General features: G+C 43.6%; 1 protein-coding gene across 1 annotated transcript in view; it reads right to left on the reverse strand.

The window, feature by feature from the left end:
• Nucleotides 1–4,858: 4,858 nt before the first annotated feature.
• The window catches only part of tmem132a (transmembrane protein 132A), a 66,111-nt gene continuing 52,119 nt past the window's right edge, over nucleotides 4,859–18,850 (reverse strand). Inside the window, 5 exon segments of the mRNA XM_069174907.1 lie at nucleotides 4,859–5,779; nucleotides 11,845–11,967; nucleotides 11,969–12,037; nucleotides 12,138–12,357; nucleotides 12,504–12,706. Coding sequence (XP_069031008.1) covers nucleotides 4,859–5,779; nucleotides 11,845–11,967; nucleotides 11,969–12,037; nucleotides 12,138–12,357; nucleotides 12,504–12,706 — 1,536 coding nt within the window.

Here is an 18,850-nt window from a genome sequence, read left to right on the forward strand (position 1 = left end):
CAAGGTTCCTCACAGTTTTGCTGGAGGCCAAGACAATCTCATCTAGAGTAACTAAGTGATTACAGAAAGAGTTTCTGAGGTGTTTAGGACCAAGTACAAGAACTTCTGTTTTGTCTGAATTTAGAGGCAGGAAGTTTTTGGTCATCCAGGTCTTTATGTCTTTTAGACAGGCTTCAAGTTTTACTAACGGATTAGTTTCATCTGGTTTTATAGAAAGATATAGCTGAGTGTCATCTGCATAACAATGGAAGTTGATGCAGTGCTTCCTGATGACATCTCCTAATGGAAGCATGTACAAAGTAAAAAGTATTGGGCCTAACACTGAGCCTTGTGGAACTCCATAACTAACTCTTGTTTGTCTGGAAGACTCATTGTTGACATGGACAAACTGGAATCTATCTGATAAGTAGGATTTGAACCAGTCTAATGCAGTTCCTTTAATCCTCGTAACGTCTTCTAATCGCTGTAATAAGATCGTATGATCAATCGTATCAAAAGCAGCACTGAGGTCCAGAAGAACAAGTACAGAGACAAGTCCATTATCTGAGGCTAATAAAAGGTCATTAGTAACTTTCACCAGAGCTGTTTCTGTGCTATGATGAACTCTAAAGACTGAAAATCTTCAAACAGATCATTCCTTTGGAAATGATCACAAAGTTGATTTGCAACAACTTTTTCAAGGATTTTAGAAATAAACATCAGGTTGTAAATTGGTCTGTAGTTTCCTAAAACAGCTGATCAAGAGTCGGCTTTTTAAGTAAAGGTTTAATTACAGCCACTTTAAAAGCCTGCGGTACATAGCTGGTTACAATAGATAGGTTGATCTGATCTAATATGGAAGTATTAATTAAAGGGAAGACTTCCTTAAAAAGTTTAGTTGGGATGAGATCTAACAGACAGCTAGAGGATCCAGATGAAGAAATAATTCTAGTTAACTCAGAGAGCTCAACAGGAGAGAAATGTTCCAAGTTTACATCTGGTCCTACAGTTGCTTCCAGGGCTGCTGTTGCTTAACATCACATCAGTGATGGTGTCAGGAAGGGTCGGCCCGATTCTCTCCCTGATAGTAAGAATTTTATTAGTAAAGAAGTTGATGAAGTCATTACTGCTGAGAGCTGAAGGAATAGAGGACTCAACAGAACTGGAACTCTTTGTCAGCCTGCTACAGTGATGAAAAGAAACCTGGGGTTGTTCTTGTTGTCCTCTATTAATGATGAATAATATAAAGTTCTGGCCTTACCAAGAGCTTTCTTATATAATATTAGACTCTCCTTCCAGGCAGGTGAAATTCTTCTAAATTAGTGGAACTCCATTTCCTTTCCATCTTTCTAGTCGCTGCCTAGCAGAGCGTAGTTCTGAGTTGTACTATGGAGACAACTTCCTCTGGTTCATGACTCTCTTCTTCAGAGGGGCGACATCATCTAGAGTTGTAGCAGAGACACTGCAGTGTTTTCAGTGTGTTCATGATTGTGTGTCTTCATGATTTGGTTTGTTCTTGAATTCATGTTTGTGTTCACGTGTTCATGAGTTCACGTGTTCATGATTTTGTGCGTTTGTTTATGTTCTTGTTCATGAGTTCATGATTTTGTGTGTTCATGTGTTCACGTTGTTGTGTCTTCATGATTGGGGCGGCACGGTGGTGCAGTGGTTAGCACTGTCGCCTCACAGCAAAAAGGTTCTGGGTTCGAATCCGGTCCTGGGCCTTTCTGTGAGGAGTTTGCATGTTCTCCCTGTGCTTGCGTGGGTTCTCTCCGGGTTCTCCGGCTTCCTCCCATCATCCAAAAACATGCACCTCAGGACAGGTCATCATTGTAAATGAGAATTGGTTCTCAATTGATATTACCTGGTTAAATAAAGGTCAAATAAATAAATAAAAAATTTTGTTTGTTCATGAATTCACGTGTTTGTGTTCATGATTTTTTGTCTTCATGATTTTGTTTGTGTTCACGTTCATGAGTTTGTGTTCATGTTCAAGTGTTCATTAGTTCTTGTTCATGATTTTGTGTGTTCATTAGTTTGTGTTCATGTTCATGAGTTTGTTTGTTTGTTAGTTCACGTGTCTTCATGATTTTATGTGTTTGTGAGTTCAATACTACATTACATTTAATTTAGCTGACGCTTTTATCCAAAGCGACTTACAACACACCGATGGTAAACCATCGGGAGCAATTTTAGGGTTCAGTGTCTTTCTCAAGGACACTTAGGCATGTGAACAGGAGGAGCTGGGATCGAACCACCAATCTTCCTGTTAGTGTGCAAACCACTTTACCAACTGAGCCTCCCACCCCAGTCAGTGTTCGTGTTTGTGTTCATGTTTGTGTTCGTGTTTATGAGTTCGTGAGTTCATGTGTTCATGATTTTGTGTTCATGTGTTCATGATTTTGTGTTTGTGTTCATGAGTGTGTGTTTGTGTTTATGCTCGTGTTCATGAGTTCAGGAGTTCGTGTTCATGAGTTCATTAGTTTGGGTTCATGATTTTGTGTGTTCATGAGTTTGTGAGTTTGTGTTTTTGTTCATGTGTTCATGAGTTAATGAGTTCATGTTTTCATGTGTTCGTGTTCATGATTTTGTGTTTGTGTTCATGAGTTTGTGTGTTTTTGTTCATGTTCATGAGTTCATTAGTTTGTGTTCATGTTCATGTGTTCATGGTTGAGCTGTTGTGTTTTGCTTCATGTTGTGTTTAAGTCATCAGTCACTCAAACTTACATAAAATTACTTTAATAGGTCTCACATGGTTCGCAGGTCCTGATTGGTCAGCGGTCCTCTGACCAGAACCAACCTTACACTTTATTTGAAACACTGATAGAACCAGAAAGACCTGAAAACAATCTGACACAATAACAACATGATGTTCAAACATGTAGTTAGAAAGTCCATCTTTACCTGTTTTAAACGTCCAACAGTGATTCGTTCTCCTTACTCTTCATTACAAATAATAACAAAGGGAAAATATATTGGGTTTTTTTCACAAATTTTAGAAATTAATTAATTATCAAAAACTGAAATCTCTTCTTTACTGAAATATTCTGTGATGTGGTGCTTCCTGTTAGCTTTCATTATCATTAAACTGTGTGGAGAGTTGACTGCAGTGGAATCGTCCCCCAGTCAACTCTTCATCCAGTCCCTGCTCCACCAGGAGTAACAGAACCAGAACTCGTCCCTTGAACAGAATTTCTGGTCCACTGCATAGAAAGAACCTCCTGAAGGACCACCTTCTCAGCATCTCTCCCTCGATTAGCCAGGTGGAAGACTGGGTCTGGTTCTGTTTGATGTTCTCCACCTCTGAGTCTGGTTCTGTTCGATGTTCTCCACCTCTGGGTCTGGTTCTGTTCAACGTTCTCCACCTCTGGTTCTGTTTGATGTTCTCCACCTCTGAGTCTGGTTCTGTTCGATGTTCTCCACCTCTGGGTCTGGTTCTGTTCAACGTTCTCCACCTCTGGTTCTGTTCGACGTTCTCCACCTCTGGGTCTGGTTCTGTTAGATTTCCACTCGTACTTAAAGGAGTTGATTTTGTTCCCTACAGAAAAGTTTCAGTTCATGTCAGATGGAGCAGTGATGGAATAAATATTTATACAAATATTTATATATCTATAAATATTTACATAAATATATATTATATATATATAATTTATATTATATATACATACATATTTATATATATATATATATATATATATATATATATATATATATATATATATATATATATATATATATATTTACATATATATACAATACACCAGTCTCTTTCTTCTGGTGGAGTCATGAACACTGACCTGAACTGAGGCAAGTGAGGCCTGCAGTTCTTTGGATGTTGTCGTGGGGTCTTTTGTGACCTCTCGGATGAGTCGTCGCTGCTCTCTCGGGGTAATTTTGGTCGGCCGGCCGCTCCTGGGAAGGTTCACCACTGTTCCATGTTTTCTCCATTTGTGGATAATGGTTCTCACTGTGGTTCTCTAGAGTCCCAAAGCTTTAGAAATGGCTTTAGAACCTTTTCCAGACTGATAGATCTCAATTACTTTCTTTCTCATTTGTTCCTGAATTTCTTTGGATCTCAGCATGATGTCTATCTTCTGAGGATCTTCTGGTCTACTTCACTTTGTCAGGCAGGTCCTATTGAAGTGATTTCTTGATTGAGAACAGGTGTGTCAGTAATCAGGCCTGGGTGTGACTCGAGAAATTGAACTCAGGTGTGATAAACCACAGTTAAGTTATGTTTTAACAGGAGGGGGCAAACACTTTTTCACACAGGACCATTTTTTTATTTTTTTTTTATTTTTATTTCACTTTATTAATCCCCGAGGGGAAATGTCTTCACTACAGCAGGGGGGCTCTCAGGGGGGAGCTGCTGCAGCAGGCTGCCACTAGCGCGGCGCCAGGTAACCTGACCTGAGGTGCATGTTTTTGGATGATGGGAGGAAGCCGGAGAACCCGGAGAGAACCCACGCAAGCACAGGGAGAACATGCAAACTCCACACAGAAAGGCCCAGGACCGGATTCGAACCCTGAACCTTTTTGCTGTGAGGCGACAGTGCTAACCACTGCACCACCGTGCCACCCAGACCATGTGGGTTTGGATTGTTTTTCTCCCTTAATAATAAAAACCTTCATTTAAAAACGGCATTTTGTGTTTACTTGTGTTATCTTTGACTAATATTTAAATTTGTTTGATGATCTGAAACATTAAAGTGTGGCAGACGTGCAAAAAAATTGGAAATCAGGAAGGGAGCAAACACTTTTTCACACCACTGTGTATATATATGCATATATATATATATATATATATATATATATATATGCATATATATATTATCTGTCATAAAGTATCAGCTCCACTCAGCCTCGTATTCTCTGAAATTCAGCAAATGATCTCGACTTCATTAACAGCTTCTTCTCCATCCTGCATCAGCTCGTCTTCAGCAGCTGTGCTCCTCCTCTTCCTCTGCTCCTCCTCCAAGTCCTCCTCCTCATCCTCCTCTGCTGCACCTCCTTCTAGGTCTCCCTCCTTGTCCTCCGTCCTCGTCCTCCTCTTGTCTCTCAGGGCACAGGGCAAACAGTTTGCCAGGAAGAGGACAGCAGAGAGACCAAATAGAGACATGACGGCGCCCACGCTGACCTCCACTCCCTCTCCCCCCTCCCCCCCGTAACCACCCTCCTCCTCCTCCCTCTCCTCCTCCATGCTGGGGGAGAAGTATACCCTGCCCTCCTCCATGCTGGGCATCAGCACAGCTCTCTCCAGGGTGTTCCGACTAACCATCCCTCCGTTGGCCACCTGCTTCCACTTCCTGTTGGTCGTCCTCCCGCCGTCGTCTCTTCCTGTGCTCACATTCACGCTTTCATCCTCGTTTGAAGTGTCTTCGTCACTGTCGAATTCAACCAGCACGTCTGAGATGTCCAACTCGAAGTCCTCGCCTTCCTCGTCTTTTTTCTCTCCCGGCTGCAGGACGCCCAGGTCGAGGTTGACCCGGATCCAGCCGGACCCCATGGCTAGTGTCCTGGTCCCTCCTCCACCCCCGGAGTCGCTCCACTCCGCGCCGCCTTCACTGACGGAGTTGGAGGTGATCAGCTGGTCGGCACAGGTGGAAACCAGAAGCTCTGCTCTCAGTAGAGGCCCGCCTCCGTCACCCTGGGCGAAGATGCGGTGGTTGGGGCTGGGAGTTACTACGACAACGGACTCAGCCAGTGACGAGAGATGCAGGAAAAAGGGGAGGTCGCTGAAGGTGGAGAGCAGGGAGGCGGTGTCATCGCTGAACTGGAGCCAGACGCTAATGGACGCCTCCTGTAGAGGATGAGTGGAGAGCTTAGTAGATCCGCTACAGAACCGGCCAGGTTCTGGACCTCAATTTGATCTGCAGCTGCAAACTTCACAATCTACAATCACCTGTAGTCGGGATCAATCAGGACAACGTCCACCTCAACATCATCTATTCATCTCCAATCAAGGAGCTGTCTCCACGCAGAACTACAACACATAGAAGCACTCCCCTCATCACTGCTCTTCCTGCCCAGAAGTTCCACATTAAATGGATTCCAGAGACTGGAGGGACATGTTCAACTCTGACACTACACAGATTTACAAAGAACATCATACATGTGTTATAAATACAGTTTTTAATGAAGTGGATGTGCAGGTGAGAAACCCATCCAGAGCTCATCTTACCACAACTTGGCTTGACTCATTTAAAGGAGGAAAAAAGAAAATATTGAACTAAAAGATTTAAAGAAACTGAAACTAGGAGAAACAGCAGAAACGTGCAGCAAAAGGGAGTCAATAATTTAAATAAAGTCCACCACAAATACTAAAGAACATTAAAGTAATAACAACGTTTTAATTATTTAAAGCTGTCTACCAAGTGTTTGTTTAGTGCTTCCCCCTGCTGGTATGAGAGAAAGATGGTCTCGCTGTTGGGGAAGAATATATTTGTAGGAAGTTTTACAGAAAAGTTTCAGTAAATATCTGTCCTTAAATCTTTGTAGGATGTTTATATCAAATATGATCATTATTGTAAGTTAATCAAACAGAGGTGAAGCTCGTTCCTGGATTTCAAAATGTAGCTCGTTTCACAAACCTTTTTTTTTTTTCCAAGATATGGATTTTATAGAGATATGTGTCCAGTGTCAGAGGTTCAATGATAGAAGACAAAAATCTGCGTCTTATAAAAACTGACATCTTTTAAATGTCAACGTAAGCGAATGAGCAGAAGTTATTTATTCACAATTAAAGCTGCAGATTCATTCATTAACCCTTAAAAATCAAACTCCTCCCCATCCGATTCATTCATTAACCCGGCGATTTTAATGGGGAAGTAAGGTCCTTGGACGATAAGACTGATGAGCTCGGCGCACTGGTAAAGACCCAGAGGGAGTGCAGCATCATGTGTTTCACTGAGATATGGCTGCACTCACATCTCCCGGACCACAGTACGGCCGTACCTGGCTTCAGGACGGTTCCCGGCTTCAGGACCGTTCCCGGCTTTAGTTACCGGCTCCAGGACAGTTCCTGGCTTTAGTTCCTAGCTTCAGGACTGTTCCTGGCTTTAGTTCCCAGCTTCAGTACAGTTCCCGGCTTTAGTTACCGGCTCCAGGACAGTTCCCGGCTTTAGTTCCTAGCTTCAGGACCGTTGTCGGCTCCAGGACCGTTGTCGGCTCCAAGACCGTTCCCGGCTTTAGTTCCCAGCTTCAGGACCGTTCCCAGCTTTAGTTCCTCGCTTCAGGACCATTCCCAGTTTTAGTTCCTGGCTTCAGGAGTCTTCCCGGCTTCAGGACCGTTCCCAGCTTTAGTTCCCGGCTTCAGGACCCTTCCCAGCTTTAGTTCCCGGCTTCAGGACCTTTCCCGGCTTCAGTTCCCGCCTTCAGGACCGGTCCCAGCTTTAGTTCCCGGCTTCAGGAGCGTTCCCAGCTTTAGTTACCAGCTTCAGGACCGTTCCCGGCCTTAGTTACCGGCTTCAGGACCGTTCCCGGCTTTAGTCCCCGGCTTCAGGACTGACTGTTCCTGGCTTTAGTTCCTGGCTTCAGGACCGTACCCGGCTTCAGGACCGTTCGGGGGGACAGGAACGTTGTGCAGAGCGGCAAATAGAAAGGTGGAGGGATTGCAGTCTATGTGAACGAGAGGTGGTGTAATCCCGACCATGTGTGTGTGAAGGAACGTTTCTGTAGCCCGGACATTGAACTTCTAGCCGTGGGGATGCGCCCTTATTATTTGCCGAGGGAGTTCTCGTCCGCCATTGTTATTGCTGTGTACGTTCCTCCATCAGCTGACGTAGAGGCAGCAGTGGACACCATCTACTCCACTGTGTCCAAAATTCAGACTCAGCATCCCGGTGCATTTTTGTTAGTTACTGGAGACTTTAACCAGTCTGGATAAAGTACTGCCAACTTTGCACCAGTATGTTAACTGCCCCACCTGGAACAATAAAACTCTGGACCTACTGTATGCTAATGCCATGGATGCATACAGTACTACTGAAGGAGATAACTGGCTTCAAGGTTAGAGGGAGACAACCAGGGGGAACCTGGAGAGGAACAATCAGCTCAACAACATGTTTAGTTCACCGCCCTCATCTGTCTCCTCCACACACCACACCTCCTAAACACCTCCACTGCCTTCCCCCCTCCCCCTTCTGTCCCCCCAGGTGAGCTGCATGGACACAGGTAGAAAGGTAGGTAGGTAGTTACTATATTAATCCCCAAGGGGAAATTTTTTGCTACAGCAGCATTTATAGATACAGGAAAGAAATAAAATAACAGTAAAAAATATTAAATATAAAAATGCACAGTATATACAGTACAGTATATATATATATTTAAACAAACAAGAAACACAGACGACAGTGTTATTGTTGTGTGATGGATTTTGCCAGAGGTGAGTTATTGTACAGTCTTATTGCAGTGGACAGGAATGATCTCCTGTATCAGGATTGATCTCCTGTATCAGGAATGATCTCCTGTATCTGGAATGATCTCCTGTATCTGTCCTTGTGACAGCAGCTGGAGGAGTCTTTTGGAGAACGTCCTCCTCTGTCCCTGCAGCAGGTGGAGAGGGTGGTCAGGATTATCCAATATGGATAATAATTTGTTCAGCGTCCTCCTCTCCACCACCTTTTCCAGACTGTCCAGTTTGCAGCCAATGATGGAGCCGGCCTTCTTCACCAGTTTGTTAAGTCTGTTGGTGTCTCCGGCTCCAATGCTGCTCCCCCAGCAGACCACAGTGAAGTACAGTTCACTGGCCACAACAGATGGTAGAACATCTCCAACATCTCGCTGCACACATTGAAGGATCGAAGTTTCCTCAAGAAAACGAGTCGACTCATCACCTTCTTGTAGACAGCGTTGATGTTGGTCTTCCAGTTCAGTCTGTTGTCATGGAGACACCAGGTACTTGTACTCCTCCACCATGTCCACCTCCTCTCCCAGAACTCTTAGCGGTTGTGGAGCCGTCGTCTTCCTCCTGAAGTCGACCACAATCTCTGTTCTTGGCCATGTTCAGAAGGAGGTGATTTCTACCAGCCCACTCCCCAAAGTCCTCCACTACTGCCCTGTACTCCTCCTCCCATCCATCCCTTATACACCGACCACTGACTCCTCCTCCCGTCCATCCTTTATACACCGTTCACTGACTCCTCCTCCCATCCATCCCTTATACACCGTCCACTGACTCCTCCTCCCGTCCATCCCTTATACACCGACCACTGACTCCTCCTCCCGTCCATCTCTTATACACTGTCCACTGCAGAGTCATCAGAGAACTTCTGCAGATGTCTTGACTCTGAGTTGTTCTGGAAGTCAGTTGTGTATAAGGTGAACAGGAAGGGGGACAGAACAGTTCCCTGTGGAGCTCCAATACCACTGACCACCGTATCAGACAGCACACTGCCCAGACGGACAAACTGTGGTCTGCCTGTCAGGTAGTCAGTGATCCAGGAGACGGTGGATGTGTCCACCCCCACCACCTGCAGCTTCTCACTCAGCAGCAGTGGTTGGATGGTGTTAAATGCACTGGAGAAATCAAAGAAAGTGATTCTCACAGAGTCACCGGTTCCATCCAGGTGAGACTGAGCTCGTTGCAGCAGGTAGATGATGGCATCGTCCACTCCCACATGAGGCTGGTACGCAAATTGTAGAGGGTCCAGAGAAGATTTCACCAGCGGCCTGAGGTGGGCCAAGACCAGTCTCTCCAGCACCTTCATCACATGACATGTGAGGGCAACCGGTCGGTAGTCGTTGAGGCCGGATGGAGTCGTCTTCTTAGGGACTGGAACCAGGCAGGACGTCTTCCTAGGAACTGGAACCAGGCAGGACGTCTTCCACAGCACCGGGACTTCCTCCTGCTTCAGGCTCAGGTTGAAGAGGTGTTGCAGGACCTCAGCCAGCTGGACGGCGCAGGTCTTCAGGACCCCGGGGCTGATGCCGTCAGGTCCTGCAGCCTTGCGCTGGTGGAGTCTCTCTAGCTGTCTCCTAACCTGGCCAGTCATCACAGAGAGAGAGGGGGAGGGGGGGTCATAGTGTCGATGGTGGAAGAGCCCTTTGGAGTTGAGGGCTCTGTGTCCATGCAGCTCACCAGGTGGGACAGAGGGGGAGGGGGGGAAGGCAGCAGAGGTGTTTGAGTGGTGTGAGGTGTGGAGGAGACAGATGAGGGTGGTGAACTAAACCTGTTGAAGAAACAGTTTAGCTCATTGTTCCTCTCCAGGTTCCCCCTGGTTGTTCCTCTCCAGCTTCCCCCTGGTTGTTCCTCTCCAGGTTCCCCCTGGTTGCTCCTCTCCAGGTTCCCCCTGGTTGTTCCTCTCCAGGTTCCCCCTGGTTGTCTCTCTCTCCCCTTGAACCCAGTAATCTCCTTCATACCGGTCATCACCTCCCTCACGTTGTTCTGCTGGAGTTTGGCCTCCAGCTTCCTCCTGTAGGAGTCGTTGACCTCCCTGAGCTTCTCCTTCAGGTCATGCTAAACTCTCCTGAGCTCGTCCCTGTCCCCAGACCTGAAGGCTGCTTTCTTCTGATTAAGAAGCATCTTCAGGTCACTGGTGATCCACGGCTTATTGTTGGGGAAGCAGTGTCCAGTCCGGGATGGTACAGTGGTGTGTTCACAGAATTTGATGTATTCTGTGATACAGTCCGTCATGCTGTTGATGTCCTCCCCATGTGGTCCACACAGCACATTCCAGTCTGTGGACTCAAAGCAGTCCTGCAGGGCTTCTTTAGCCTCCTGTGTCCACCTCCTCACAGTCCTGGTGGTCACAGGCTGCCTCTGCACCAGAGGAACATACTTGGGAGTCAGCAGGACCAGGTTGTGGTCTGATCTACCAAGGGGGGGAAGGGCAGTAGTACTGTATGCATCCATGGCATGAGCATACAGTAGGTCCAGAGTTTTATTGTTCCGGGTGGGGCAGTTCACATACTGGTGCAAAGTTGGCAGTACTTTATCCAGACTGGTTAAAGTCTCCAGTAACTAACAAAAATGCACCGGGATGCTTAGTCTGAAGTTTGGACACAGTGGAGTAGATGGTGTCCACTGCTGCCTCTACGTCAGCTGATGGAGGAACGTACACAGCAATAACAATGGCGGACGAGAACTCCCTCGGCAAATAATAAGGGCGCATCCCCACGGCTAGCAGTTCAATGTCCGGGCTACAGAAACGTTCCTTCACACACACATGGTCGGGATTACACCACCTCTCGTTCACATAGACTGCAATCCCTCCACCTTTCTTCTTGCCGCTCTGCACAACGTCTCTGTCCGCCCGAACGGTCCAGAAGTCGGGGACAGCCGTGCTGTGATCCGGGAAATGTGAGTGCAGCCATGTCTCGGTGAAACACATGATGCTGCACTCCTGGTATTCCCGCTGGGTCTTTACCAGCACGCCGAGCTCGTCCGTCTTATTGGCCAACGACCTCACGTTCCCCATTAAGATCTCCGGTACCGATGGTTTATATTTCCTCCTCTTCGCCTTCAGTTGAGCTCCAGCTTTGTAACCCCGACGTCTTCTCCGAAGTTCGTCTGGGATTTCAGGCCTCGCTGCGGGCAGCAGCAGTAGAGGTCTACTCAGCGCGATCAGCTGATCACGAGAGTAAACAATGGCCCCGGTCCACTGTGCATAGCTCTCCGTTACAAAGAGGGAAAAAAGTAGAAGAGCCACCAGAAAAGTGGAAAAGTTACGGTCCATTGTCTGACCGTCACTTAACACACGTGAAAGAAAAAAAACATCTCCGAAGAGGAGAAAAAAAGAAAAATACTTAAAACACACTCGAGGGGGGGAGCTGCTGTAACAGGCTGCCACTAGCATGGCGCCATTTTACTTACTAATTACCTACCTACCTTCCGACCTACCGACCTACCTCCCTCGGCTCTCTCACCTGGTGATGGCTGTACAGGATGTTGTAGGCTGTCACTGTTGTTGTGATGATGGATGGGTGGGCGGGGCCGGCTGTGACCGACATGCGGAGGCCACTGACCACCTGTACAGACAGGTCGCCGGGGGGTAACAGGGTCAGAGGTCACAGAGAACTCACATCTGCCCAGCATGCCATCCCACTGCTCAGAGACGACCTGTGAGAGAGAGAAACAGAGAGTGAGGAGGATGATGTTGAAGATGATGAAGATGACAATCAGTCAGTGAAGATGTGAAAGTGAAAAAACTGTCACCGACATTGAGTGATGTCTTTCCGGGTCGTAAACCAATCAGGATGTTCTGGGGGCCAAGTGAAGCCACTCGGGGGTCCGCGACTCTCAGCCAATCACGGACGAGCTCTGTCACATCCACAAACCAATCAGACGAGCCCAGGAGGTGTGTGGTTCTGCTGAGGGAGTCCTGAGCTGTGAACTGAGTCAGAACCTGGACTGAGGAGCGCTGATGGACCGGCACACACCTGAAGAGACATGACACACACGAGGAAGTGAAGACCTCCAAATGGAAGTGTTCAGGGAAACTTCATCCGTCATCCATCCATCATTTATTCATCATCCAACCATATGGAGAACAGAGATAGGGAAGACAGACTGGTTGGTCTCGTACCCTTCCTCCGTGAAGACGTTCCAGCCCTCGATGGCATTGAGAACATTGTCTGCCAAAGATACTCGCAGGGGCACTGATGGAGCCCAGACCTCCAGACACACTGACCCGCTGAGCGTGCCTAGTAGAAACTCAACCACCCCGCAAGTGTTTCCCAATCCTGATTCGCTGCCATCCACAAAGAGGGTGGAGCAATCACTGGACACCTGCTTAGAAGACACTCCGATTACACCACTGATTAAAAGGACAGTAGGACAGTGTGTCTGTCAAGAAAATGAATCATGGAGGAAAACTGTTTTTATTAACTTCTGTTAACTTGTGTTCTGAGTAAATAACATTAATGAGTACTAAAATTATAGAATACTAACATTAAAGAGTACTAACATTATAGACTACAAATATGTTGAAAAAGTAACATGTAGGAGTAGTAACAAGTAGCAGTACTACCACTTAGCAGTACTAAAAGGTAGGAGTTGTAACAAGTGGGAGTACTAACATGTAGAAGTACTAACATGTAGAAGTACTAACAAGTATGAGTACTACCATGTAGCAGTACTAACATGTAACAGCACAAACATGTAGGAGTACTAACATGCAGAGTACTACCATGTAGGAGTAATAACATGTAATAGTACTAACACGTAGCAGTACTAACACAGGATTACTAACACGTAGGAGTTCTAAACTGTAGCAGTACTAACACGTAGGACTACTAACACAGGATTACTAACACGTAGGAGTACTAACACGTAGGAGTACTAAAATGTAGCAGTAGTAACACGTAGCAGGACTAACACGTAGCAGTACTAACATGTATGAGTACTAAAATGTAGCAGTACTAACATGTAGCAGTACTAACAAGTATGAGTGCTAACATGTAGCAGTACTAAAATGTAGCAGTACTAACATGTAGGAGTACTAACACGGAGGAGTACTAACATGAATCAGTACAAAGACGTAGGAGCACTAACACGTAGAAGTACTAACAGGTAGGAGTTGTAATGAGTGGGAGTACGAACATGTGGAAGTACTAACATGTAAGAGTACTAACATGAAGCAGTACTAACACGTAGGAGTACTAACAGGTAGAAGTACTAACATGTAGCAGTACAAACGTAGCAGTACTAACGTGTAGGAGTACTACCATGAAGCAGGACTAACACATAGCAGAACTAACACGTAGAAGGACTAACATGTGTGAGTATTAACATGTAGCAGTACTAACATGTAACAGTACTAACATGTAGGAGTACTAACATGTAGAGTACTACCATGTAGGAGTAATAACATGTAATAGTACTAACACGTAGAAGTACTAACACGTAGCAGTACTAACACAGGATTATTAACACGTAGTAGTACTAAAATGTAGCAGTACTACCACGTAGCAGCACTAACACATAGGAGTACTAAAATGTGTCAGAACTAACATGTAGGAGTACTAAAATGTAGCAGTCCTAACATGTAGGAGTACTAACACGTAGAAGTAATAACATGTATGAGTACTAACAAGTATGAGTACTACCATGTAGCAGTACTAACATGTAATAGTACAAACATGTAGGAGTACTAACATGCAGAGTACTACCACGTAGGAGTAATAACATGTAATAGTACTAACACGTAGCAGTACTAACACGTAGCAGTACTAACACAGGATTACTAACACGTAGGAGTTCTAAACTGTAGCAGTACTAACACGTAGCACTACTAACACAGGATTACTAACACGTAGGAGTACGAACACGTAGGAGTACTAAAATGTAGCAGTACTAACATGTAGCAGTACTAAAATGTAGAAGTACTAACAAGTATGAGTGCTAACATGTAGCAGTACTAAAATGTAGCAGTACTAACATGTAGGAGTACTAACGCAGAGGAGTACTAACATGAATTAGTACAAAGACGTAGGAGCACTAACACGTAGAAGTACAAACAGGTAGGAGTTGTAATGAGTGGGAGTATGAACATGTGGAAGTACTAACATGTAAGAGTACTAACATGAAGCAGTACTAACACGTATGAGTACTAACAGGTAGAAGTACTAACATGTAGCAGTACTAACGTAGCAGTACTAACGTGTAGGAGTACTACCATGAAGCAGTACTAACACATAGCAGAACTAACACGTAGAAGGACTAACGTGTGAGTATTAACATGTAGCAGTACTAACATGTAACAGTACTAACATGTAGGAGTGCTAACATGTAGAGTACTACCATGTAGGAGTAATAACATGTAATAGTACTAACACGTAGAAGTACTAACACGTAGCAGTACTAACACAGGATTACTAACACATAGTAGTACTAAAATGTAGCAGTACTACCACGTAGCAGTACTAACACATAGGAGTATTAAAATGTGTCAGAACTAACATGTAGGAGTACTAAAATGTAGCAGTACTAACATGTAGGAGTACTAACACGTAGAAGTAATAACATGTATGAGTACTAACATGTAGCAGTACTACCATGTAGAAGTACTACCATGTAGGAATAATAACATGTAATAGTACTAACACGTAGCAGTACAAACACGTAGCAGTACTAACACAGGATTACTAACACGTAGGAGTACTAAAATGTAGCAGGATTAACGTGTAGGAGTACTAACACGTAGGAGTAATAACATGTAATACTACTAACACGTAGCAGTACAAACACGTAGGAGTACTAACACAGGATTACTAACACGTAGGAGTACTAAAATGTAGCAGGACTAACACGTAGGAGTACTAACACGTAGAAGTACTAAAATGTAGCAGTAGAAACACGTAGCAGGACTAACACGTAGCAGTACTAACACGTAGGAGTACTAACATGAAGCAGTACTAACACAGGATTACTAACACGTAAGAGTACTAAAATGTAGAAGTACTACCACGTAGCAGTAGTAACACGTACTAACATGTAGAAGTACTAACATGGAGGAGTACTAACATGGAGGAGTACTAAAATGTATCAGTACTAACACGTAGCAGTACTAATACGTAGGAGGACTAACAAGTAGAAGTACTAACACATAGCAGTACTAACATGTAGCAGTACTAACACGTAGGAGTACTGACAAGTATGAGTACTAAAATGTATCAGTACTAACATGTAGGAGTACTAATACATAGAAGTACTAACACATAGCAGTACTAACACGTAGATGTACAAACATTTATGAGCACTAAAATGTAGCAGTACTAACACGTAGGAGTACTAACACGTAGGAGGACTAACGGGTAGAAGTACTAACACGTAGGAGTACTAACATATAGAAGTACTAACATGTAGCAGTACTAAAATGTAGCAATACCAACACGTAGAAGTACTAACAAGTATGAGTAGTAAAATGTATCAGTACTAAAATGTAGCAGTACTAACATGTAGCAGTACTAACATGTAGACGTACTAATACGTAGGAGGGCTAACAAGTAGAAGTACTAACACGTAGGAGTACTAACACAGGATTACTAACACGTAGGAGTACTAAAATGTAGCAGGATTAACGTGTAGGATTACTAACACGTAGGAGTAATAACATGTAATACTACTAACACGTAGCAGTACAAACACGTAGGAGTACTAACACAAGATTACTAACACGTAGGAGTACTAAAATGTAGCAGGACTAACACGTAGGAGTACTAACACGTAGAAGTACTAAAATGTAGCAGTAGAAACACGTAGCAGGACTAACACGTAGCAGTACTACCACGTAGGAGTACTAACATGAAGCAGTACTAACACAGGATTACTAACACGTAAGAGTACTAAAATGTAGAAGTACTACTACGTAGCAGTAGTAACACGTACTAACATGTAGAAGTACTAACATGGAGGAGTACTAACATGGAGGAGTACTAAAATGTATCAGTACTAACACGTAGCAGTACTAATACGTAGGAGGACTAACAAGTAGAAGTACTAACACATAGCAGTACTAACATGTAGCAGTACTAACACGTAGGAGTACTAACAAGTATGAGTACTAAAATGTATCAGTACTAACATGTAGGAGTACTAATACATAGAAGTACTAACACATAGCAGTACTAACACGTAGATGTACAAACATTTATGAGCACTAAAATGTAGCAGTACTAACACGTAGGAGTACTAACACGTAGGAGGACTAACGGGTAGAAGTACTAACACGTAGGAGTACTAACATATAGAAGTACTAACACGTAGCAGTACTAAAATGTAGCAATACCAACACGTAGAAGTACTAACAAGTATGAGTAGTAAAATGTATCAGTACTAAAATGTATCAGTACTAACATGTAGCAGTACTAACATGTAGACGTACTAATACGTAGGAGGGCTAACAAGTAGAAGTACTAACACGTAGGAGTACTAACACAGGATTACTAACACGTAGGAGTACTAAAATGTAGCAGGATTAACGTGTAGGAGTACTAACACGTAGGAGTAATAACATGTAATACTACTAACACGTAGCAGTACAAACACGTAGGAGTACTAACACAGGATTACTAACACGTAGGAGTACTAAAATGTAGCCGGACTAACACGTAGGAGTACTAACACGTAGAAGTACTAAAATGTAGCAGTAGAAACACGTAGCAGGACTAACACGTAGCAGTACTAACACGTAGGAGTACTAACATGAAGCAGTACTAACACAGGATTACTAACACGTAAGAGTACTAAAATGTAGAAGTACTACCACGTAGCAGTAGTAACACGTACTAACATGTAGAAGTACTAACATGGAGGAGTACTAACATGGAGGAGTACTAAAATGTATCAGTACTAACACGTAGCAGTACTAATACGTAGGAGGACTAACAAGTAGAAGTACTAACACATAGCAGTACTAACATGTAGCAGTACTAACACGTAGGAGTACTAACAAGTATGAGTACTAAAATGTATCAGTACTAACATGTAGGAGTACTAATACATAGAAGTACTAACACATAGCAGTACTAACACGTAGATGTACAAACATTTATGAGCACTAAAATGTAGCAGTACTAACACGTAGGAGTACTAACACGTAGGAGGACTAACGGGTAGAAGTACTAACACGTAGGAGTACTAACATATAGAAGTACTAACATGTAGCAGTACTAAAATGTAGCAATACCAACACGTAGAAGTACTAACAAGTATGAGTAGTAAAATGTATCAGTACTAAAATGTAGCAGTACTAACATGTAGCAGTACTAACATGTAGATGTACTAATACGTAGGAGGGCTAACAAGTAGAAGTACTAACACGTAGGAGTACTAACAAGTAGAAGAACTAACACGTAGGAGTACTAACACGTAGAAGTACTAACACGTAGGAGGACGAACAGGTAGAAGTACTAACACGTAGGAGTACTAACATGTAAATGTACTAACATGTAGGAGTACTAAAATGTAGCAGTACTAACACGTAGGAGTACTAAGACGTATGAGGACTAACAGCTGGAAGTACTAACACGTAGAAATACTCACGTGTAGAAGTACTAACATGTAGGAGTACTAAAATGTATCAGTACTAACACGTAGCAGTACTAACATGTAGCAGTACTAACATGTAGAAGTAGTAATACGTAGGAGGACTAACAAGTAGAAGTACTAACACATAGCAGTACTAACACGTAGCAGTACTAACCTGTAGGAGTACTAACATGTAGCAGTACTAACATGTAGGTGTACTAACAAGTATGAATAATAAAATGTATCAGTACTAACATGTAGGAGTACTAACAAGTAGCAGTACTAACATATATGAGTACTAACACGTAGATGTACTAACATGTATGAGTACTAAAATGTAGCAGTACTCACACGTAGGAGTACTAACACATAGGAGGGCTAACGGGTAGAAGTACTAACACGTAGAAGTACTAACATATAGAAGTACTAACATGTAGCAGTACTAAAATGTAACAATACCAACACGTAGAAGTACTAATAAGTATGAGTACTAAAATGTATCAGTACTAACATGTAGGAGTACTAAAATGTAGCAGTACTAACATGTAGCAGTACTAACATGTAGCAGTACTAACAAGTAGAAGCACTAAGACGTAGGAGTACCAACAAGTAGAAGTACTAACACGTAGGAGTACTAACATGTATAAGTACTAAAATGTAGGAGTACTAGGACTAACAAGTAGCAGTACTAACATGTATGAGTACTAACATGTAGCAGTACTAACATGTAGGAGTAATAACATGTAATAGTACGAAGATGTAGTAGTACTAACACGTAGCAGTACTAAAATGCAGCAGTAGTAACACATAGCAGGACTAACACATAGCAGTAATAACATGTAGGAGTACCAACACATAGGAGTACTAACATATAGAAGTACTAACATGTAGCAGTACTAAAAT

This window comes from Embiotoca jacksoni, unplaced genomic scaffold (assembly GCF_022577435.1).
Source record: "Embiotoca jacksoni isolate LCO1_2020_lvr unplaced genomic scaffold, fEmbJac1.0.p SCAF_103, whole genome shotgun sequence".
NCBI classification, from domain to species: domain Eukaryota; kingdom Metazoa; phylum Chordata; class Actinopteri; family Embiotocidae; genus Embiotoca; species Embiotoca jacksoni.